We start from the raw sequence: 24,258 nt of genomic DNA, 5'->3' as shown, positions 1-24,258 counted from the left end.
TTGGTGTAAACTGGTTGTCATGGTCATTGTTGGTAAGTCCTCGGCAGGTATTTCTTGCCTTGGCTAACATTCAGCAGGAGGGTATTCCCCGAGACACACCGGGGTTTCCGAGCCATTACTACACGCCTGAACGAGGAGCGTTTTTTTTTTTTTCTGAGAAAGACTCCAGCAGTTTGGATGTAAAATACTCAACTTGTTATATACCGGCACTCCCCCGCTATCACACAGGTGAAGAGCTTTTCAATCAAAGAAGAAAGACGGATGGAAAGGCACTTTGATCCATTACATAACAAGTCAGAGTCTCGGCTGCTCTTCTCAGAGAATCCGTTTGTGAAAAGCACAGATCCCTCCGTCCGCAGGTGGAAATGTCTGTTGAATGCATATCATCCACTATGAGGGAGCCCCCCTGTCCACACAATAGCCAGCGACAGTGTGAGCATCTTCCCCCGCTGTGTTCCACCCCACAGGCAGCGCACACCGATAGGCAGAAAAACCAGTGGGAGTGATCCAGCCCTCTTGAGATCACTGTTCTACAGCATTGGTTGACATTTCTCATTTTTCCCGTCCTCCCCATGTGTCTGTGTCTTATTCTTCAACTGGTGTAATGAGCCTGTCGGTGGAGAAAAAAAAAAAGAGGGGGTGGGGGAGTGGTGAAGGGGGATCTCTGCAACAGCTAAAGGGACCTCCTCGCTCCTCTGCATCGCCGGAGCACAGTTAGCTCTAGCAGAAAAACGTGTTACTGTGGCAGCCGACTGACTGCGCGGGCTGGACCCATCGCATTCTCGTGTGTGTGAATATTCCAACCGCCGCTGATTACAGAGTAATCCTTTTTTTTTTTTTTACACGCTGCATTTTAAGTGGCTCACTTGTGAAGATTTCTCTTTCACTGATGGGGAGGGGGAAACAAAAAGCCACCCTGCTTTGCACATTTCATTTCATCACTGACTAGGAATGAGTTTTAGGCTAAAAAGCACAATTCACTTCACAATAAACCCCATTGTGCTCGAGGCAAAACGACACAGTGGGCACGATGAGTGAAGTCTAATCGTTAAATAAACCGATGTTTCTCAAAACCTTATTCTAAGGTAATTCTTTAAAACGCTCCATATCCAATATCCAATGGTTAAAGGCATAAATATGAACTAAATGCTCATTTTCCTAATTGCAGATACCTACGGATTTAATTACATGCTCTGTTGGTTATGTAATCTCAGGTCATGCGGAGTGCCTTTGTTTCCTTGGCAGCTGCTCTTCATGTTGACTTCGTGTCCCCCCCCCCCCCCCCCCCATATACCCTGTACGACTTCAGCGTCGCCACAATGGCAAAACAAAGCCCTTTCTGTTCAGCTCACCGTGCTTTGGCACAGTCTGACTACTTAAATAATAGCTGACAACTGGAGTGGTCGCGGAACTGAGTAAACATGAATTTGCCTGAGCGGTGTGTGGTACGTTGACGTTTTATGTCGCTGCTTGTTACCGACGGTAAGGCTCGCCAGTCTGTTGAGCTAATCTACTTTGAATACATATACACATCACAGCAACTTGTACTACATGAGCGGAGTGGTTTTACAGGGTGGCCTGGAGTGATTGTGGCTTCAGCTCTGATCCCCTTGATAACTCCTAGGCCATGTTTCCCCGATAACATTTCAGGTGAAAACGCACAGTGTTTGTGTTTTCATTTCGGAGAGGTTTTGCGTTTACACAGCAATGTTTTGAAAATGATGTCCGTTTGCACGGAAACGGCAGAAACGCTGAAAACGATGCAGTTAACATGTTGGGCAACTAGTGAGTGCTGTTGCTTGTTTTTGCGATGGAATGACAAACACATGCACGCAGCACAGGACAATGTGCTATAAACGTCAACAATAGGAGTACACGGACATTTGTACAGACTGACGACGGAGTTGATTTGTTTTTCCAAGTGACTCACAACCATAGGTGCCGATCCTGTGGGTGCTCCAATACTTCAGCACCCATTGAAAAGGAAGGGCACCTCGTGAGATTGTCAATCAAAAAAAAAAAGAAAAAGAAATTAACATATTTGAATGAATTCTTGGAAAAACTGTTGCATCAATCAGGAATCAAACGCCATGCTCCCGCAGTGCAGAACTTCACCACTGCACTACAGTGGTTACACTTCTGACCCGGCTAAAATAGACCAACACCCTCTCAGCGTAATGACATGGTTGACTTGTGCATCCACCTAGGGCTGATTCAAAATATACACTCTGAACTCTAATATGTCTTGCAGTTAGTCATGATTAGATTCTGTGTGGTCTCGTCATCACCGCTTGTTCTGTGACTGAACAGGTCGGACTTAAACAGCATAATCAAACACAAAGTGACAGAAAATCACCATCAACCAAGTAAAAGCCATAGTCATCCAACAGAATACAGATGAATGTGTTTTCTGTGCAAAGCACACAGCAAGATTGCTGCTTGTTGCTGAGAGGTTTAAAAATTCAACACCAGGGGCAGATTTTGGTATTTCAACCACGTTTAGCGATCGCTGTGCCCAGTTTCATTTTTCATGAGCTGTTGCCCATTTTACATTATTTTCTAAAGACAAGCAAAGTAGAAACCTTTAATGCACTATAAAGCCTGGCCTGGAGCAACTCTGTTTGATTGAAACTTAAAGCTGAGGTATACATTGAGGCTGAGACCCGTCAAAGCATCAGAAAGACAATCCAGGAAAATCAGTATCAGCCTTTTGATGATGCTTCAAGAGTGAATGGAAAAAGTATTTTCCTACACCTACATCCTTCTCTTAGCAGAGCCGGGTCGTAACCGCGTGGTTCTGCTGATTGAAACAACATGGCGATGTCGGGGATTTCCAGAGTGTGACTGTGGTTCCACCTGTTCGCTCACATTCACGATCCAGGAGGAGGACAAACACACTGAGGAAACCATCCAAACACACCGGAGAGGGGCTGCGGTCACGCTCAGTGGCGACTTCTAAAGTTCCCACATTTAGACCCTGCCAAGTGGTAAAATTACTCTGCAAGCCTTGGAAAGGCAGCACAGCTTTCTTATTGGGATCGCCATCACTTTATAGCTTGTTTTGGAGTTAGTTACAGGCTGTAGTGTGTGTGTGTGTGTGTGTGTGTGTGTGTGTGTGTGTGTGTGTGTGTGTGTGTGTGTGTGTGTGTGTGTGTGTGTGTGTGTGTGTGTGTGTGTGTGTGTGTGTGTGTGTGTGTGTGCATGGTGTCCAGAGTCAATCAGCTCCTTCAAGTTTAAACACACAACCTGAAACAGGCAACTTTAACTAACAAGATGATCAAATCAACTTATGTGATAATATGTCGATGACCCTGCGTTTAGTTTCAGCTCCAAAATGTCGCAAAAGATAAATGAGGTAAAACAATGCAGCACTATATTTCTGTCAACGTCACATCTAAAAAGTATTGACGAGCACCCAACGACAGACAGCAGCATAAGAGCTGGTAGCGATCAGAAAAAGAAATGCATGAACCTTTGTCATGCAGGAAACACATCAATAAAAGAATGGTTGTGTATCTCGGTAATTTTAACGGTATCAGTCAGTTCTGGGCAAAATTAAAAGCTTGACGTCTAAACGGAACGTAGGCTTTACAGTTCCAAAACTGTGGAAAGTGCATGACGTCATACGACATGTGGCGTACAACATATGAGCTTGCATGTCTCGCGTTCAAATTTGGCCTTTTCCTTGATCAGTGTACGGGAGTGTGTGAGGGGAGTCGGACAGGGCCGGGCTAAAATTAGCCGTGATGTCTTCCTGTGTAACAGGAGAGACGCTGGCCTGTGGTAACATCAGAAAAATCTAAAGGCCTGGCACATTCCGCTGTAAAAATAACTGCGGCGAGTCGGTGGACAAGGGGGGCGGGACGGAGAGACATTTTCAAAGACGGTAAGAGCGAGAGAGAACGAGGGAGGGAGAGTGAGCGAGAGAGAGAGAGAGAGAGAGAGAGAGAGAGAGAGAGAAAGAGAGAGAGAGAGAGAGAGAGAGAGAAAGGACTCGGGCAGTATCATTGAGTGATGGGACAGCTGGAGACTTACGCACAAGGCAGAGCAGCAGAGAGCTGAATCAAACTGAAGGTTAAAATGGAGAGTCAAAGTTCCCTGAATAAAACCTACTATACTCTTTAAACTTAGCGTGGAAATCCTGGAAACGGACCAAATTCAAGCCTTCAGTCAATGTCAAAATCGACATGACTATTGTAACTGTCTGAACAAGAAGCCATATTTATATAATAGTATAACTGTGTAACTCTATTTGACTATTTTACTTTAGTGTAATGAAACAGGACTATGTTTGTGAACAGAATGGTACAACTCTGAAAGAGCCTCAATTGTTCTGCTATATAATTAATAAGGTATATAACTGGTCCTGACATTTATATATTATATAGTATATAGTATATAGTATATAGTAGTAGTTTATATAGTATAGAGCTGTACTGATTTTTAATTTTTTTTTTCATGTCTTATTCACTTCAATTACAAAATTGGTCTTTGGGATTTTTTTCTGGAATCAGCATATTATCTAAAGCCCCGTTTACGGTACGGCATTTTCAGGTGACAACAAAAACCTTTTGTTGTGCTATGGGAGTTTGTTTACATGACAACTGATAAATGCGCAACTTTTTGAAAATTATCCGACTCCATGTAAATGGGGCAAAATGCAGCTTTATTTATTTATTTTCTTTAAACGCCTGCGCACTAAATAAATACTTATTTTGCACATGAGTTGATGGACAATAACAACAATGTGTCATGACTCCCAGTCTATAGTCTCCTGGAATTTGACCGCTTTATTGTTGAGAATCCTTTATTGTTGACAATCCTCCGGAATAGCAATCCAACTGTCCATACATCCTGTCCGTGTACTTGCTATTGTTACTGTTTAGTATTGAGTAATGTTCTCTGCATGCATGTGTGTGTGTGTGTGTGATTCCATTGCAAAAACATTCATTGTCTTCAGTTTCCATGTAGATCCTCTGTTGCCATATAAACGCGAAACCTTTCTGAAACAAAAACGTAAAAATGAATTGAAAAGTGGATCCTAAGACATTCGAATCACAGAGAAGTTAATTGTGTTATCAATGATCAATAAGTTGAGGTGCCCCTGGAGGTGGAAATCTACACTCTAATTCCTCAACAAAAAAAAGACAGTTGTTCACCATCAATATCTTTTAAAAAAATACAAATGAAAATACTTTCTGCTCATTTCAACTATTGACTTGGTAACCGACATGTTGTCTTATCATTGTGGGATCATGTTAATTCTGTGAAATCTACTCAAGCATCGGGCATTTATTCACTACAAGACATCCCTGTAATCTCAAAGTGTCTCAGTCTGAACACCAGACGGTTGCTGCAGTGCAAAATTTCCCATCATGATTCGGCACAAAAGAGTCGAGTTGCTTGAATTCTGAGGAGATCGAACACTGAGGCACCTGGTCCTCGTTTTTTCTACAGCATCAGATAATGCTTCCATTTCCCCGAACCGTTATTGATGCCAAACTATTGAAGCCCTTTCAGCTCGACGTGATGAGCCTTGATATGTGGATTCATGCACTTGCAATGCCGTGGCGCAGTATTTTCTATCAGCGGGAACAAATTGAAGAGATAGGTTGTACTTCACATTCACACTGCAGAAGGATGACAAAGTACTTCGGCGGATGTATGAAGGGCACGTTTGAGCGAGCTGGTAATGTCATTTTTCAGAGCAGCAGAGGTGGTCGGACTTCTCAGATGAGCTGAATTTAGATCAGCGCCGGGGGATGACAAAAAGCATAAATGGAAGGTTTTTATAGATCAGAATGTATAAATCGGCCTTCTGAGCAACCTTGGCCAAAACTCTTCCAAGGATTCACGACTAAAGCAAAAGCTGTTGCAAGATTTGCTTATTTGACCATGCACACTGGAGATTGCTTTCCATTATATAGAGCAGATTAGTGGAATTTATTAAAAACAGGATGTGAAAAATGACCTCAGTCGAGCAAAATATATCTCTGCCAGGTTTTATGTATAAATACACTTTCCTTGACTGCTTAAGGCTATTCACAGACCAGGGTATATTAGGTATTTTTCTACATGTGCCAACCTGTCAATAAGCATCCACTTATTTTTAACTTTTTTTAACTGGAACCATTGAATTTCATCACAGTCCTTTGAATAAAGTGAGATATATGAATGGATGCTTTTGAGGTTAATGCAGCTCCATTGAGATGTTAGACATCACATTCAGTCAGCAAACAGAGATTACATGAGACTAAATCACAGTCCTGATTCACTATTCCTATATAAAGCAACCTAAATTGGATGTTCATGCAAATATATTTAGCTGCCAGTTTGGTTGCGTTTTGGGTCTTGCTCAGTTACTCACAATGGTAACCTCCCGGCGGTGGGATTCAAACCTTCAAACCTCGATCCTCTGCCTGCTTTTTAACCTCGAGGCCTATAGTGCCTTCATATCAATAAAAAGGTACAGCGACAGAAGAGATGCAGGCCTCGTTTACATAACAATATATCCTACTCACTAACAATATGCGCCGTTTTTTATAAGCACAACTTTTTAGTAGATCAGGCCCTATACGCGTTTTAGTTCTCGTTATTATGAGAGTAGGGCCTTTTAGAAGACTGAGGCATTCTGGGTAGTTGGGGTTGACATTGATTACAGCTCCATTGTAAGTACAGTTCAATGCAATAATGAAAGGATCAACAATCATCATCAATGAGCTCCAAAGAGAAAGAAAAGTTTTCGTCCAATCGCCTCAGAGCCAGTAAGGCCCTGTTCACAAGACACCGTTTTCAGCCGAAAAATGGAAAACTTTCGTTACGTGTTGGGGGTCCGTTCACAGGACAATGAAAATGCAACTTTTTGAAAAGGCTCGCAGAGTGGGACTTTTCAAAAATGCTCTGGCTCCGTCTCCATGGAAATGGGGGTGAAGAGCAACTTTACTGAAATGCTACATCTCCATGAAAAAGAGGAAAAACGCTTTTCAGAAATGCTGCAACTGCGCATGCGCACCACGGTTGTAGCAAATAGTTGCTTGCACACGAACAAGTCGATGGACAATAACAACAATGGCAGCCTCCAGGGTGTCAACGTCACAACAATCGAACTGGGCGCATGTGAGTGTGGTTTTATTACAAAAAGCAACCAATGGCGCCAACTAGTAACTAACTACCTTTTTTTCAGTGGAAAGAAACATTTTCATAACGTTGCTTTGTGAACGCATAACTTTTCTGAAACAAAAAAAAATTACCAGTTTTCACTTGAAACGTCGTGTAAAAGCTTACAAAACTATATCATCCAATTGAAAGATAATTAAAAACGTCAAATACTTCATTATTTCATTATTTATTACCTTCACCCAGGTCCAGTACAGCCAGCACGGCGCTGCTCCGGGCCTCTCCAATGTGGTTGTTGGCGATGCAGGTGTATAGACCAGCATCACTGGGTTTGCAATCCCTAATCCAGAGTCCTCCGTATTCTTGGTTTTCCATGTTGAGGAGCTCATCGTTGTGGTACCAGTACAAGGAGGGTTGAGGGTCTCCAGCCACAGTTACCTTCAGGCGGATGTCGCAGCCCGTCCCCACGGCGGCGTTCCTCATTTTGCGTATAAAAACAGGAGGAGATTGGGTCAGACCACCAGGACCTCGGGGATCCGGGACGACCTGCTCCGAGCTCGCTTTGGACCGTTTCATGGGGATGATGGGACTCGGCGGTGCCACCGCTTCGTCTGCCCCCTTTTTCAGGGTCATTTGCACTTCAGCCTTTCTCATGATTCAACTAACTGAGTAAAGAACCTTCTACTTGAACTCTTTGGCGACCGCGGTAACTGAACCCTCAAGTAGGATCCAGTCGCTCCACATTACAGTCAATGAACAAGCTTCACATGTAATTTTCAGTCAACATTATGTTCACTTTTTATTTTTTTAAACATTTATCAAAAAGTTAGATATACTAAAGAAAACAACTTAAACTATCTTGAGACATGTGCAATGATCACTTCCCTTCCAATGGCAGCTCTCAGATCTTAGGTGTTGCCCATCGAAGAAAAAGTAATAAGTAATCACCAGGTAATCAAGTGGAAAGACATAGCTGCCACTCTCCTGCCCAAAGGTATTTTTAGGGCAAGACCCACTGGATCATGTTGCATTAACAGCTCCCTGGACTTGTCTCTTGGAAGTGACGGCTCTGCTTCTAACCCTCCTCCTTTCGGACTCCTCAGTCTTCGGTAACCTTTTCCCACCAGTGTGAAACGTCTTCACAAAACATGGCGTGCGACTCTTGAGTCTTCCGTATCCACTGGTGGCCTTGAACAGTTGTTCTGCTTCGGGCTTCCCGGCAAACATGGAGTCCTGTCCGGCAAGTCGCACAGATCCCCCATCCCACCACTCAGCTCTCCGTCCCGTGAGTTAAACCACCTCACTCATAATTTCCCCCCGACTCAGCCAGTGAGTTTGAGGGGGGGGGGGGGGGGGGGGGGGGTCAGCAAGCCTTGCAATGACAGCTGCACACTGATCTGTCACTGCTAGGCTCCCGCCCCCTTCTTCATTTTTAGCCAACCTGGGGTCAGTAGAACATGTGAGAGGGTGCAACACTCAGCGCAAAGGAGCAGGGTGGTCGGTACCGGTCGTTAATTTGTAGGTCAAATGTACAGTCTGACTGGGATCTGTTGTATCTGTGTGGTCACAACAGATAACTTTATACAGTAAAGGTTTTTTTTTTTTTTTAGATTCATCTGAATGGGTGACGAATACCTACAAGAAGGAAACCATGAAAAAGAATGGAATAAAATATTTTAAGGGTTACGGTAACATGGTTTGTCTAACAACCTTATCCATGGAAGAAGAGTATCCCTTTTTATTCTTTGGAGCTCCCGTATCAATGCAACTGATCACTTCTGTGCGTCAAGCGAGGCGGTAGAGGGTCAACATGAGCTTCTAAAGTGATTCTCTCACTGATCCGGAAACTTGTGCAACTTTTCAGCTCTTAATGTAAAATTCAGCGAATGCATCACTGACTCCTGTTAAAACAAAAGGAAAAAATGTCAGTTTCATTGAGAAAAAAGTTTCAATGGCACATTTGATTTAAGAACATTTCCTGGTGGTCCAACATAAATATTACAGTTTTCAGCAGTTTTCTGTTGTTTCCGTCTAAACAGAATTTAGACAGAAAGCTTCTCTACCTGTTACTCTTACTGAAACAGCCACTTCCTGTAAATAAGACAGAGACAATTTTATTTCAATGTTATGTTTTTTTGGTCATTTTGACACTTTGCTACTGCAGTTTTGTTCCCATGGACCGCATGTTTGGCACTTCTGCTAAAAAGCACACTTCCCTCTCACAATGTGTTTGTTTACATGTTTGCATTGTTGCTCCAATATGTGATGGCGTATCATCGCAACAGACCGAAGAACAGATTTACCAACAGTTATTGTGTTATGAAACCTGGAAGATTTATTATTTCGCATTTAGAAAATGAAGAACAGTGCTTTGGTAAGAATAATAATAGTTTGTTTTGATCACAGCTATATTTAGAGGTAAAACTATGTTTCTACCGGTTTGATGAGCATCATATTTACCAATTATGTCTATTAGCAGCAGTGGAAATAAACAAAAAATTTTAAATTTCAGAGAAAAAGTCAACTGTCATTATGGATTTTTAAAAAAACATTTTTAGCCAAAAACACATCTAAATTTGTGTATTTTGTTCTCTCAAAAAATTTTAGAAGACATAAAAACCAAAAAGTTGCACCTCCAAAACAAATAATTGCAAAAGGTTTATTTTCCAAATAATTCAGACTCACGCTTTACACAGTTTATTCCTAACAAAAACTAAAAAATTTTGAGTGTTTTCATTTTATTATTTATAATATTTTCATATGTCATTAAAATTAAAATGAAAAAATATTACATTTGATAAAATCTGATGTTTTTCCTGTAGTCTAAAAGCTACAATTATACCGATAGAACTTTGAAAATGGTTGAAACTTTCAGATTTTTTTTTTTTAAATAGATGTAATGATTGTTAAAATAACAAATAAATATAATAATCTTACAATTATATTCGAAACAGATTTGATGCATCAATATGTACTTTTTTACCACATAACATACTGATATCTTGATAAGATGATCACAAAAACAAACAAATAAAAAGCAATTATGTCTGTTGTGTCATATATAATCAAATAGTTGAACTGTCAGAGATATTTTTCTTGTGGGTTTTCTCTCCTCAAACAAGCTTATTCGCAAAGGTGTGAAGTTGACTATAAAGATAAATACGTTTTTTCTGGCTTTTTTGTAGAATAACAACTTAAAACAGATTTTTTGTAAATATAAAACTTTATTACACCGAATATTTCAACAATTAAGAAAGTACAAATATGTCACGCTTGTGAAAGAAAACCAGCTGTCTTCAGCAAAACATACAAAAGCTCAAAATAAAAAATACAAAAATAAAAGGTCACAACTATGTCTGCACACATTAGAAATTGATGTTGAGATCAGTTAATGTGCACTTTGCACCTTCACCTGGAAATATAAGTGGAAAGTACGGTAATGAAGATACGAGAAATTGATGGATGCAAAGTACGTGATACAATACGTCGTATAAGACTGCAAATATTTCACAAACTAACAGAAAACTGTTGCAACTGGAGTTTCTACAGCATTCCCCACAGCTTTTCGCTACATGTAAAGGTCTTCCATCATTCTCAGTATTGTCATTTTTTTTTTTTTTTTTTTGTTTTTGTTTTTTACTCATAATATTTCAGTTTCCTTAAATCTAAACAAGGCTGAGGAAAAGGGTAAATAGTAACTCCATGTTTGCAGCATTAACCAAAAAAAAACCCCAAGTTAAATAACATTCAAAAAAGCATGAAAACATGTTGAAATATTAGATTTGTTGATAAAAATCCACCCAATATTAGCTGCTGGGTGATATGTGCAAAGAAGAAGTGAAGTAATCTGCAGTCTAGTGCTTCAGGTCATGTGTTCAGTATTGAAGTGTCCATTCATCTGAACAGTCTAAACCACAATGAGGCCACCATAAAAAGCTTGAACACCATCATATTTTATGATATATATATTATATTTATCTTTTCTTGTTTGTATGTATCTGTATTTTGTACATGTTTTGACGTGTCTGGAATGGAAAAAACATCTTTCACATTTTAGATAACGCTGCTTGGATCCATAACAAATGAAAGCATAACTCTTCTAATGCTAGTTAATTGCTTCTATTGAAAAATATCTGACCTTTATCTATAAATTAATTAGCATTTTTAATCTCAATTTATTTCTTTTTAACATGATTAAAGGACTGAGTCATGCTTGATAAAGGCATCCTGCCCCTCAGATTTCAATTTTTTTTTCTTGCTGCAGTGCCCTCTTGCACCTCTAGGGGAGGCCTATGCCATTCTTTGAAACCAACTGGTTTAATCTGTATATGGGTTCTCACATGAAGGTGGAGGTTATCTCCGATGACAGAGAAGACCTGCTGCTCCTGGACACTGATGCTCTCTCCACGATGCCCATCTTCGTCAAGAACTGCAGCAGCCTCCGTCTGAACTTCTCGCCCACGAAAGCGTACAGGACCGGGTTCACGCAGCTGTGGAGCAGGCCGAGGCTCTGGGTGGCGAACATGGCCTTATCCACCGCCATCCGCGCCGGGCACTGGTACGGCACGACCTTTGTCCGGAAGAAGGTGTCCGCCATCACCGCGATGTGGTACGGCGTCCAACAGAGCAGGAAGGCGACGACCACAAACACGATGACCCTCATGGCGCGCTGCCGCTGGAACCCCCCGCGGATGTGCAGGAGGCGCTTGATGGTGATCCCGTAGCAAGACAGCATGATGGCCAAGGGGATGACGAAACCCAACCCATGGCGGAAAACTCTAGTGGCCAGCCGCCACTCGTCAGCGCTGCTTGGATTGTACAATTCCGCGCACACCGTCTGACTGGAGTTTTGGGAGGAGAAAGAGGAATTGAACAAGCCCGGCAGGGACAGCAGCGCCCCGACGGCCCACACGGCCGTGCACACTCCCCAGCTGATCAGCTGCCGGTTCGCCTTGCGGGCCTCCATCGCCCGCACAATCACCATGTACCGGTCTATGCTGATGCAAGTCAGGAAGAGGATGCTCGCGTAGAAGCTCAGCTCTTGGAGGATGGTGACGATCTTGCACATGGCATTGCCGAACACCCACCCCCGCGTGACGGAGGTGGCCCAGAACGGCAGGGTGATGGCCAGTAGGATGTCTGCGGCCGCCAGGTGAAGCAGGTAGAGGTCAGAGGGCTGCAGCGACTGCTTGCTGAGGCCGATCACCAACCCCACAACCAGATTTCCAGGGATTGCCAAGACGAAGATCAGGATGTAGAAGACGCAGATGACGATGGTCACGCCATCGGGGAGGATGAAGGGGTTGCATGGTTGCGTAGCAGGGTCAATGAAAAACTCGGAATCATTGTAAGTCAGGTTGAGCTCATCATAAATGGAGCCAAAGTCAAAGATGAAGGAGGACATGTTCTGATCTGTGGATATAAATAGAGAAGATGCCTGAGACTCTAATACACGAAACTATCACAATTAGTGACAACAGGTGTTGTGGGATAATTTAGCAATTCAGTCTTATGATTGTTTTCGTTAAAATAGCCCTTAGGATTGATGCTCTTTTTTTTTTTTTTTTACTTTCCAAGAAATTACAGTTATCTCAATTAACCTGGCTTACTGACTTGCCGTAGTTGACAAACTATTTTCAACTGTTATTTTTTATGTCTGGGTCACAATTTCATGTCTTGCTTTTCCTCCCAGTAGCATATATCAAATGACATTTCAAAATAAATTAAAGCTTAAATCCGATGTCTTGAAATACCTGAACTCACTCAACATTCTACAAAAGGTGAAACTGCATATTATACAAAAACTAGATTAGTGTAATTTGTGATGTAAAAAAATTTAAAAAACAAAGGATGAAAATTCTCACCAGTCATTGTGGCGTCTTCTCCGCAGGAGGCAACGAGTAAGTCAATATGTCACAAGCTGGTGGGAAACAAGCCCAACAGTTCTCTACTCTCCTCCCATCGGGTCCATTTTCCTGTTTGACTCATCAACACTTTGATTTGCTCAAGAACTCAAGTAGGAAGCTGCATATTACGATTTATACAGTGAATCTGCTCCATATTGACTTTTCTTTCTAATTATCATTATCTTTAGTTTTTTGTTTGGTTTTATTTTTCAGTTTAATTTGTGTAGATGTTGTGTTTATGCAGAAATACTGATGATTCTCACGAGTCTCTTCTTAACCACTGTTTTGGAACATATACTTCCCCCTAAATGGAACCAACCCCCTATTTGAATCATTGCTGTCATGAGATGTCAGGTCACACTGTTGGGCAAAATTGAAAGAGAAACCGTTGGTTCATGAGGTTTCAAAACAAACACCGGACGAATGTAAAAGGAACACATTCAATTGCCTTAGCTCTACCTGATTTCACGGTTTATACAGTGAAATAAAAGAAGGGAAAAAAAAAGTTTACTTTTCAAGACCAACATAATATAAAATATGAGCGTGGTTGCTTAAAGCGCAGCTCACAGGATTGAGGAGCTGAAACCTCGCTGTGGCCCTGTGCCACCGGCTTAGTGAAATTTTCATGTATCATTGACCACATGATGGGAGCCGCACGTCTGATCGACTCCCCCGGACGCTTCGAGGAGGAAGTTCCCAGCTCATGACACGCGTCGTCGTGGACACATGAGCGTCTCACATCACATTTCTTGCCACACTTCTCATGTGTTTCAACTTCCAGTGTCACAAGTGCAGCAATTTCATTCAAAGCGGTAGTGGGGACACACAAACATGTTTTGGACATACGGTTCAGAAACCAGTAAGGGAATTTAAATAAAACAATTTTTTAAAGGATCAGATAGTTACTTATTATGGAGAAAATAACAAATGATGGTCATTTATCTATTCATCCAATATTTGTAGGACTTTATCCAATTCCAAAAAGGGCAAGAGCCAATTAGAACTGACTATGGGTGAAAGCAGTGATCTGGACAGGTCACCAGTCCATCGCAGGACAACCTCACACTCTCACTTTCACACATACGGGCAATTTAGAGTGACCAAGGAACCACAGATGCATGTCTTTGGAAGCCGTGACTAATGTGACTTCACAATTACAAATGCGTCTGTACGGTCAGGTTCATGAGAGCTCCGCTTTGGTGGAAGATATTGGGGAGAACAGACTTCGCCAAAGTTTCAGGACAAATCCCAGAACATATGGACAAGAGGTGGTGTCATGTGGAATTTCGTTGTTGGAGCAGTAGAAGTGGGGATAAGCGGTACTGGGAAATCCAACCTGCAAGACTTGACGCGCAGTAGATTAGATTTATAAGACTTTAGGTAGCAACAACATACTTGTACAGGCCAATGTGTCAAAAGGGGGGGGTCAACAGGAATTAATTTAATTGGACAGCAACAATCTTTTTAATGCCATTTAGTGTGACTTTTGTCATTAATTCATTTATGTGTAAGAAGTTTTAACTTTTTTTTCCTTCACTATCTGCTGGACCAACTGGGTTGTCTGTGAAGCAGAACAGTTGGAACAGATTTCAATTCAATTCAATGTTATTTCTATCGTGCCAAACATAACTGAGTCCATTCAAGGCACTTTTACAGAGCAGAACCCTACAATTGGAAAGGGAAGAAACAGGAAGAAACCTGCAGAAGCAGAGTCAGAGATGGAGACTTTCTGTTGTTACAATCTGGGTTTGAGGATAGAAGGAGAGAAAAGGATAATAGTGGTGTGGGATTAAAACCCTTGCTATAGCTGGTGTTCTGCTCAAAATAATCATGGGCCAACTAGATAATGTTCTGTCAAACGTGTTCTTACGGCTTCTCTCCGTTTGATTCTGAAATGTGCCCAACTGCCAGAGGTGTTGCAACAGGGTAGGCAAGGTAGGAAATTGCCTCGGGCCCCATGTCTCTTGGGGGGGTTAACAAAGGGGGTTGACATTGCTCCAATATGATGGAACTGCTTTTACTCAGAGACTGGCTGCCATAATGACAATATGTCAAGACTCCTCCTTGACGGGGATGGCTGACATTTGTTCCATCAACTATATATCTATCAACCACATAATGTGAAGCCCTCTTAGGCTTCAACGACACCTTAGGAATATGAGTTGGAATCATTAAATTAATTCATAAACTAAATTATTAAAAAAAAAAAATATATATATATATATATATATATGAAACAGCTATAGGAAATGGTTGTAGATAGAATTGTTGATATGTATTATTACTATTATTATTAATAATAGTGGAACTGGGTTGGATGTAGTTGCCCCTGAGATAAAAATATGTTTGACGCCTCTAGTTTAGAGGGTTACTTTTTAATGAATTGTATTTATTACATTTTGTTTATCAACCAGATTGTTTGAATGTGATTGATAGAGGCAATGACAAACTTTATCACTGTTAAAGACGTTTAAAACCGCATTAGTGCGCACAATGAGATTTATGGCCATGTTTCACTTCATCCCGATCGACCCGCTGCCCTCTGTGTTTTAGAAATATGCCTAAAACTCCCCTGAAATAAGTGAACGGGTCGTGTTGGACTGGATAAACAGGGGAATGTGTCGGGGGAATGCAGAGCAGGGGTGTTTCAGGACAAGGATTGAACAACACTGATCTAGAGCAATAAAACAGGTGCTTAGCCAGTCGGCTACTACAAGAATACCTTTAAGAAATTAATGGCCAACTCCAAATCTTGACTGAAATCTATTAAAGGGCCTGTTGCTCAGCAACTACTTGTTTTTTTTGTTCAAGGACTTGGACAAAAGAAGAAATGCACTTAATGTGAAAAAGTTGCTCAGATTGTGTTGGATCATGAAGTGGCTTTTGGAAAAAGGTGTGAAGATATTCAGGGGAGTTTGGTTAAAAAGAAGTATTTGAGAATTATTGGTGACTCTAGATATACGTGTAAAGGTGAGTGTGACGAACTGAGTGTTTGTTTACGTCAAGTTAGAACCAGAATGATTTCCTCTGGTGATAATGTTGGCTGCACGTGTAACGAAAGTGGATTCTGAGGTTATTTAGGCTGTATTGTAAGATGAGGTGGAGTCTGGGAAAGTGAAGGTAAATCATCAAAACCTCTACAATCTTTTTGCAATGAAGAATTTAGAAGGCTTTGAGTTGTCTGGAGGCGTGTTGAGGGTTAATTCTGTATTGATAATACTCAATGCATATAAAACGTTTCACATTTATGTTTATGTCATTGGACCACACACCTTAAACTTCAGGTTTTATTTGAACTTCATTTTGTGTTTATTTCTGATTTGATTCTATGGTTTATTGATGCTGGTGGAACTGTGAATTCCCATCATGGGGGTGAATTAAGTATCTATTGCTTCCTAACAGCTATAACGTTGGTCCAGACGGAGATAGTATATTTCTGCCTCTCTTCTGAAGGTTGCGACTTGGGACGATGAGATCCAGGGATTATTTGACACCAAGACTTTCTGAAGCAGTTCGGGGTGAAGGGCATCGTATAGGGGAGACACAGTGTGCCCCCCCCCCCCCCCCCCCCGGTTAGAATTCAAACCGGTAAATATCCCGTTTTCTAACCGGCAAATCTTGATGCTACGATAATGGATCACTACGAAATCTTTCAAGCCCAAAAGACGTGAAGCAACTTCACTCACTGATGATCATGTTGTGCAAAACGCCACACAAGGACTTGCTCTGAAAGCCTCGGAACGAAAACTATTCCACAGCCCTGTTTGACTCTTTTCAAGCAGCTACAGTATCACACTGATGAAACAACATGACAGATGGCTTTGTTTCTGCTCTGCCCTTCTATCAACTATCCACTTACTTTGTTCTGTTTATCCCACAGAACACATGGAGGATGCACTGTTGCAATTCAGGCTTTATGTAAAACGCTCCACTGCCTTGATGTGCACTAAACACAAGAGGAAAAACTCACTAGTCGTGTCCACCGCAGTGACGATGGGGCAACGTCAACATGCAGAGTGTTCAGGTGCTTGGTGCAACAAAGTATATGAAGAAACCGTGGGGGGGGGGGGGGGGGGGGGGGTGTTGGACGTACGCAATGTGTTGCTTCAAAATGGAATCAGTAAATGCAAATGATTTCTTTTAAAAAGGTGATCGTCTTCCTCTCATTGTGAAATGGGAAGTTAAAATTAGTTCCTCCATGTCTCTTAAGCATGTGACTTTACCTTGACCTTAAAAAAAATTAATAAAAGGCTGATACATTATTCAACTGCACCTCTTAACCACTAGATGGTGCTGTGGGGTGGAGGACATTTGATAGTGACCATACAGGTTCTCACAATGAGGTTTAAATACTGTCAGCAGAAAAAAAGAACACGATTTTGAATATATGATAAGCTTGTAAATATTCTAAAAACATGTGGCTTATGGGGGCAAAAGGTGATGATTTTAACCCAAAACAAGGTTGTGAAAAGCAGCAGTGTCACTTTTAACGTGGTAGCAGGGCTGTTAAAAGGTCTGAGTTCATCTCAAACTACTGTACATTACAGCTTAAGTGCAGCGTGACCAGCAATAGCATACGTTTTATTGATATCACTCATAACTTAAGGTCTCGTACAGACTACAAAAAAACAAAGGTGGCAGCAAATTTACTCTAAGTTTTATTTGGTGAACCATTAACGGGAGTATTTAAGTGGTCCCACCGAGATAAAAAGGTACAGACGATGGAGAATAAAAAGAGGGGGGAAAAAAAATAAAACATGTCTTGAATGAATGAATAAAAACAGCCTAACAACCTATTTTTCACAAAGTCACTTCGGATGCAGTTTGGTTAAGCGAGGGGAGGAAACCCTCTTGAAGGATTTTTATAAGTGTTTCAGTCCAAGAGCTCAGTCACACAAACGTAAGGCCTTTTCCACTAGTCAGTTAAAATAAAAAAAAGAAATGACAAAAAAGCAGGAAAAGATCCCCTGATTTAAACGACTAGCTAAGCCTCGACATAAATAAAAAGAAGAAAGTGCATCAAGTGTTCAAGTAGGGTGTGAAGTTTGAAAGAACGCGAGGGGGGCAGTCAAGGTTGGCATGAAGTAGGGAGGGGGGGGCAGTTAACACTGGCACAGAACTGGCAATTTGTGGCGAGACTCAAGATTTTTGTCTCAAGAGATGTAAGAAATCCCGGCGGTGCATCAAGAACAGGACGATTACTGAGAGAACTCCTCGCACGACGCATCATCGACAACACATTCGACTGTTCGCCAGCAGAGAAACGTACGTACGCAGTCCCCAACGTGATGGATTGTGAAAGCCGACGTAGGCTGTGGCGGAGACGGGGCAGAGAGATTAAAAAGAAAAAAAAAAAAAGAGGGGGGGTATATATGGTTTTCTCATGTAACACCCGCTCCCAAAATCCTCCCCCTCCTCCCATCACCCACTCTCATCTTTTGGCACGTCGTGGGTCCCTGCCGTTGCTAATGGTAACTGAGGACTTTGTGGTTGGTGGCGGCCCGGCGGCGGCGCTCTGAGGCCCTCCGTTGCCGGGAGATCGGCCGTTGGGTCGCCCGGCGTTCCCAAACCCGGAGTCGCGGGGAGCGCCGCCGGGTGGCGGGTTGTTGTTGTTGTTGTTGGCGAATGGCGGCATGGCACCGTTACCTGCAGGAGGAGAGATACCGGTGAGTCCTGAAGCTCAAGATCGTTTTTATTTTTTTTTCTCAACGGTTTGTTATTCATGGACATAATTGCATTATTTCATACTAATCTGGTGTTTTGCTCATCTCAATGCTTTCACATTGTGTACAGACATGAACAAGTCTTATTATATAATCTGGACACGACACTGGCTTTTGTATTCTTCTTGACTTGATTTGCTGCCTGTGTTTTTAAAAGACTTCACATGTAAAATAACCCATCAAGCCTTTTTTTTTTTTTTTTTTAAATCACGCTTTAAATCCACCAAAATTTCAGAGCGACTCTCCAGTGGCAGAATCTAGGCGCGTTGCACTGTGGAAGCTTTAAAAGTACATCGCTTTGTGTCGCCATTATTCACTGAAAGGAAGATGTACTGACCTGGTGGGGCGGGTGTACCTGAATTCTGATTCGGCGGCGAGTTCCCCCTCTGATTCTGGTCAGGTTTACCCTGTCGAGGGGAGGGAAGAGAAAGTCCCATTCATCTCTGACGCACAGACTAAGTGGCAAATTCACTGTTTCAGACGGGACGTGCACAACAATCGAAGATTATTAGGAACTCGTCGTATAATTTAGAGTTGAGACAGAACATTCCAGTCAGATGACATCTTTAAACGGCCGAGTGACCAACTCGTGAGAACTCACAGGCTTGTTTTGCGGGTTCGCTTGGGCGAGCAGCTCTGCGTTTGGTTCACTGAAGTTGGGCACTTCCGAATACACCATACAAAACCTGGAAGGAACACATATTCAAGGGTTGGACACGACTCCCACTAGACCGTTTTTGCCCGAAAATGTAGATCAGAGAGTATAAAATATACTTTGGAAGAGTGCGAGACACTGAACCACTTTTCTCTAAAGACTTGTTCCACTCATCTCCTAAAACCAACATGCGACTGTCACAGGATACCAAACGTTGTGTCCTTGTATAGCGAGGACGACCTCTCGCACACAGACCTTCAACTACATTCCAACCCCCAGCACACCCATCTCTCTCAGTGACAGGTGACAAGTTCAAAGTTTGATGATCCTGATCTTTGTCACATTAAAAGAAATTAATACCAACACATGTTGGGGAATCAATAAACTTACTTGAATACTTTGAATAGCTTGTCAACATGTACAGATATAGTTTGTTATTTTGTCACATCTACAGTAAAGTGAATTATAGAAATGTGCATTTGGTGTCATTATTCTCAGTGTTACTGTCCAATTACGTCATTTTAATTCAGGAGAGTCAAATATACTTTAATTCAGGGGTGCCCTGCTGCTCAATTTCATCTCGAGTGGGCTGGAACGGTGAAATAGTATCACAATAACCTTTAAATTCAAACTTCAAAGGTTTTCGATGTTGTGGTGCAGAATATATGCGATGAAAATGCCAATGGAATTTCCCCCATGGATAAATTAAGTATTTCTATTTTCACAGAAAACAATTACTACTGGACATGACTACAATCTCAACAAAAAGCGAATGCTTGTGATAACTGCTGGTGCAAAATAGTGACAACTCAGGGCTGTGTTGTCTCTACTACTTTAAGAGTTTGTTTAAAAAATTCAAAACAAACAAAAACAATGTTTTCTTTGATAATTTTTTTTTTATATATATTTGCTTGGTGACGGATTGGAGCCTCTTGCGGGCCTTATGGTTGACATCCCTATTTAAATCACAATTTTCTTCAGATTGTAATGGTGCACAAATGAACAAGGTGAGCCAACCAGAACTCTGTTGATACTCACTCTCCAATCTTCTGGAGATCCCCTCCTCTTCCAGTGTACAAGGTCAGGCAGCCTTTCCATATGGATGCATAGCTGAGGAAGAAGATGCAAAATGAAGCGACCACCAGAAAACGTTTGAGAAACTCTTTGCAAAAAGGCATTTTGCACATCCATCTTTCAGCCTCCAGACCAGATGCTCTGTGGGTCACGGTCTTACCCTCTGGTGAGCTTGATGATGTCCCCAGCCTGGATGAGGCTCCCCAGCTCATCCCACACAGAGATGGCGATGCTGCCACTCTTGTCTGCCACCTTGCACGAGCGCACCTCGTGGCCATCCTTCGTTTTGGTCACTCGTCCTGGGGGAAATAAGAGTAAATACAGTGAGAAATCTATAGGAGGGAGATCAACATGCGAATATACAAGTTAGACGTTTGGCGCTTCAGTGTGGATCCTGTCCCTTTAAGAAAAAGCACACACGGGTCTGATGAGGGTGGGAGGGAGGGGAAGGGGGGGTATACGCCGCTTCATCCCCACCGTGCTGCCGATAACTTACCGATTTCCAACACGATGAACACGATGTTCAGATTTTTGGACCCGGGCTTTACGTCCTTTATCAGAAACACGGACTCGGTTGACGTCGCTGCCATTGTTGGCCTCCCCGATCCGTCCAACTCCCAACACTTTGAACGGCTAGCTGGCTAACTCGATGCTAACCGCACGCTATTTTACAGTGCAACTTTAGTCAGCAAACTATTTATGACCCGCAACTAGTTTAACAAAAACGCACTTTGCGTTCAAGTCTTAACCGGAAACAGCTCTGATGAACAGAGATAGGAGATAGAAATAAACTATGATTCGCCCCCTTTTTAAAAAAAAAAAAAAAAAAGCAGGCGTGCTAAGTGTGCTAGCTCGCTAGTTAGCTTCCTTCTTTAAATGAGAGGATTCGACTCTTTGGGCATTTCGCCATAATGGCAGCATCATTCTTCACACAACACGAGTTAACCAGTGTCATGTACGCAGTGATCGATTTGACAGCTGAGGAAATAATCGGCTAAAAACAAGAAGGTCCGATAGCGCCTGGTCCAGCCTGAGGTGCTTGTTTCAACAAAATGTCTACAAGTTCCTGCTAATGCTTTGAATGCTGCGAGGTATTTGGAGAGAACACTATCCTCAGAAAGCTCAGGTTTCACGTTGTTGATCTCACATCGGTCGACGGCATTTCCTTTGTGTGGCTCTGAAAGTATAAAGGAACTGTTAAGCTTTGTTTAGCGCGCAGTCTGGCCAAATGCTTTGTTACACGAGCAAAGTGTGTTAAAATCTCTGGCTATCTGTGTCTCCCACGACTCTACAGATGCTCGAAAAGCCTCATATATGCTGCCCCTGTTTATGTCCAAGAATTAAATCCCTAAATGCCTAATTTTAAGATTGTTATAAGCTGTTTGACTACACGAGAACCACCTCTTCCACAATGCCCCCCAAGAACTACGTCAGCTAGAATCGCCGGTGCATTTTATAGCTTTCGGCCGGTTCCATTGTCCCGCACACGAGGGAGGTGTGACAGTAGAAAATGCGACTCGCACGTTCTTGTACGAAGCAAGCTGAAAGCAACAGACAATAACGAAAATATTTTTGCTATAAATAAACGTACGTAAACATTTTGAGCGGTGGAATCATGCTAAATCGTGCAGAAAAAAGGGTGGCGGCAGTTGGTTTGCTCCAAACGGATTCCGTTCACAAATATCGCGAGGATGAAAACATATGAGTGAACTGCACATAGACATGGAACTGCAAGTCAAAAAATCTAAAATCACCAGGTAAATATAAATTTTAAAAAGTATATAAACGGGAAAGATAGCAGCAATCCCTCCCGTTAATGCATCATAACATTTTTGGGGTTTTAATCGTAACATACATCGTCAGTAACTATATAGAGCTGATTGCTGTAGATGTCATAATGATACACTTAAACCAGCACGCGTACAGACTACTGGCGTATTGACGCACACAAATACACTTAATAACATTCATACGTTTCATTTAGTACTATTGTATTTAGAATTATTCTGATGTGTTAACAGTTCCTATTCAATTCCTAACAAAACCCCAACGGAAGACGTTAGGACTTTGTAAGTAACTTTTAAGGCTGTAGTGGGACATGGGAAAAACAGACCGTATTACCAGTAATTAATTAATAAATGTTATAATTAAATTTAACAAAGACAAAAAATCGTCACGAACAGGATTCGAACCTGTGCGGGGAAACCCCATTGGATTTCGAGTCCAACGCCTTAACCTCTCGGCCACCGTGACTGGATACACGTAGTGCGCAATGAAGTTTGCTTTTAAACATAGACAAAAAAAAGATCATCCTATTTTGTGTTTATTTGTATCGATTAGATAAATCATTTGACGACACGTTTAAGTTGATTTCTCCGTTCATAATTGTTTTTCAAACAGGAAACAGACAAAACAATTCCATGAATGGAGCACAGATTATTGAGGCGTTTGGTGAACAGTAGAGGGAGACAAACACCATCTGAACACCAGAGATAAAAATGTCCCTCAGACAGTAATACAGAGATTTAAAACCGAAGTTAACACTTTTCGCCATTATACTGAAAATATATTGGTGTAATATTTCGGGAAAATAGATTTTTTTTCTTATTTTTTAAGAAACAAAGCTTATGTCTCCCCATCAATACGGATCTTGAAGGGCTAGAAAAATACATCAAGAGAAGTGGTGATTAGATATTTGTAAAGAATTTGCAGTAATATCATGAAAGCAGTACTTCACACCGAACATTTTAATTTGATTCTAAACTATTAGGTGTTTTCTGAAACATCTAAAAAAAAAAATTAAAAAAAAAATCCTCAACGACTTATTTTCTCAGATGTAATCCTGTATTGTCCAAAAGGGAGCAATTATTGCCAATAACTTCTTTGTGAATCGCTAGGCAATCCTTTGATTTTAGATAAAGAGGACTGGGGAGTTTCCATGGAAAAACAGATTAGGGAACATTTGTTTATAGAATGGCCAAATGAATAAAGTACACTTATAGACATTCTTCCCTTAAACAGAAGTACACATACTTTTGGCAAGGCCTGTTGATAGTGGAAATAGTAATTAAAATAAAATGCTAAAGCCAGTTCATCTGGTTTACTTTGGACACGTAAGCCGTTTCACTTTCAGCCATGTCACCATTAGTTCCCCCTGTCATGGACATTGCATTCAAGTTGCCTTCACTCTGTAGTTTGCGGTGTTGCCAGTCGCGGATGAAAGACAGTGATTAATAAATACAGAAAACTCCACCAAGTATCCATCACAGAATATGTTATTTCTCACCTGTGAAACGTCTTGAAACTGATTATCGCCCATCAAAGAGGTTAAATATTTATATTGCTTGTACTTGTACTTGTTGTGCACTGTTGGTCTAAATGGCATTGATTTTGTAAACTTCAGTGAACGTGGCTTTGTAATTTACTAACCAATATAAATTTAGCACTCCAGTCTAGTTTTGTCCAGTTTTAACGAAACAGAGATCACTGTAGGATTTGGTGTTCCAGAACAACCTTCAAAAACCCCAAAGACGGATGCAAATTGGTAGTTTCTGAAGACCCCAAACAGGTTTGTCTTGCACCAATAAGCACAACAATCAGCTTCCAAACCCCATTGTGAAGAATGCACCAAGAATTGTGACCGTTCCATATTCAGAAGATTAACGGATCAGTTCACGAAAATTTCACAGAAACCAACTAATTCCGGGGGTAAATGATTCCTTGACTTACTATTTTTTCAGTCACACCAGCTTGTTTTTTGTTTTGTTTTTGGTTTATTGATAGC

General features: G+C 41.5%; 3 protein-coding genes across 5 annotated transcripts in view; all 3 read right to left on the bottom strand.

Moving 5' to 3' along the window:
- Nucleotides 1–8,413, bottom strand: part of spegb (striated muscle enriched protein kinase b) — a gene marked incomplete at its 3' end in the record, with an annotated part of 40,178 nt that extends 31,765 nt beyond the window's left edge. Inside the window, 1 exon segment of the mRNA XM_080479135.1 lies at nucleotides 7,353–8,413. Coding sequence (XP_080335261.1) covers nucleotides 7,353–7,770 — 418 coding nt within the window. The 5' untranslated portion in view covers nucleotides 7,771–8,413.
- A 2,347-nt stretch (nucleotides 8,414–10,760) lies between these two features.
- On the bottom strand, nucleotides 10,761–13,025 carry LOC308118502 (C-X-C chemokine receptor type 2-like). Its single transcript, XM_080477948.1, has 2 exons — nucleotides 12,981–13,025; nucleotides 10,761–12,528 (listed from the first exon to the last, which is right to left on the bottom strand). Exons 1-2 carry the CDS (start codon nucleotides 12,985–12,987, stop codon nucleotides 11,453–11,455), a joined length of 1,083 nt encoding a protein of 360 aa, XP_080334074.1. The 5' UTR covers nucleotides 12,988–13,025; the 3' UTR covers nucleotides 10,761–11,452.
- A 4,547-nt stretch (nucleotides 13,026–17,572) lies between these two features.
- On the bottom strand, nucleotides 17,573–21,903 carry nabp1a (nucleic acid binding protein 1a). Of its 3 annotated transcripts, XM_080478684.1 has the most exons (7): nucleotides 20,971–21,903; nucleotides 20,635–20,773; nucleotides 20,439–20,510; nucleotides 19,347–19,431; nucleotides 19,083–19,152; nucleotides 18,623–18,668; nucleotides 17,577–18,537 (listed from the first exon to the last, which is right to left on the bottom strand). In XM_080478684.1, the coding sequence occupies exons 1-7, from the start codon at nucleotides 21,062–21,064 to the stop codon at nucleotides 18,444–18,446; spliced, it is 600 nt and encodes a 199-aa protein (XP_080334810.1). In that variant the 5' UTR covers nucleotides 21,065–21,903; the 3' UTR covers nucleotides 17,577–18,443. The 3 variants fall into 3 exon arrangements, with proteins under 3 accessions (XP_080334808.1, XP_080334810.1, XP_080334809.1); XM_080478682.1 differs by having other exon boundaries at nucleotides 17,573–18,668; XM_080478683.1 differs by having other exon boundaries at nucleotides 17,577–18,668; nucleotides 19,101–19,152.
- Nucleotides 21,904–24,258: the final 2,355 nt, after the last annotated feature.

Source organism: Lipophrys pholis (assembly GCF_963383615.2).
Source record: "Lipophrys pholis genome assembly, chromosome: 13".
In the NCBI taxonomy this organism is placed as follows: Eukaryota; Metazoa; Chordata; class Actinopteri; order Blenniiformes; family Blenniidae; genus Lipophrys; species Lipophrys pholis.
The sequence above is the reverse complement of the archived record's forward strand: the minus strand, read 5'-3'. Positions and strand labels throughout refer to the sequence as shown.

Bases quoted from the DNA above. Each gene is read 5' to 3' on its own strand.
- nabp1a (XM_080478682.1), bottom strand. From the start codon at position 21,064: ATGGCAGCGACGTCAACCGAGTCCGTGTTTCTGATAAAGGACGTAAAG. The intron at 20,511-20,634 runs GTAAGACCGTGA...CTTCTTCCTCAG, and splicing joins ATCATCAAGCTCACCAGAGG to CTATGCATCCATATGGAAAG. The intron at 19,432-20,438 runs GTGAGTATCAAC...TGTTCCTTCCAG, and splicing joins GATCTCCAGAAGATTGGAGA to GTTTTGTATGGTGTATTCGG.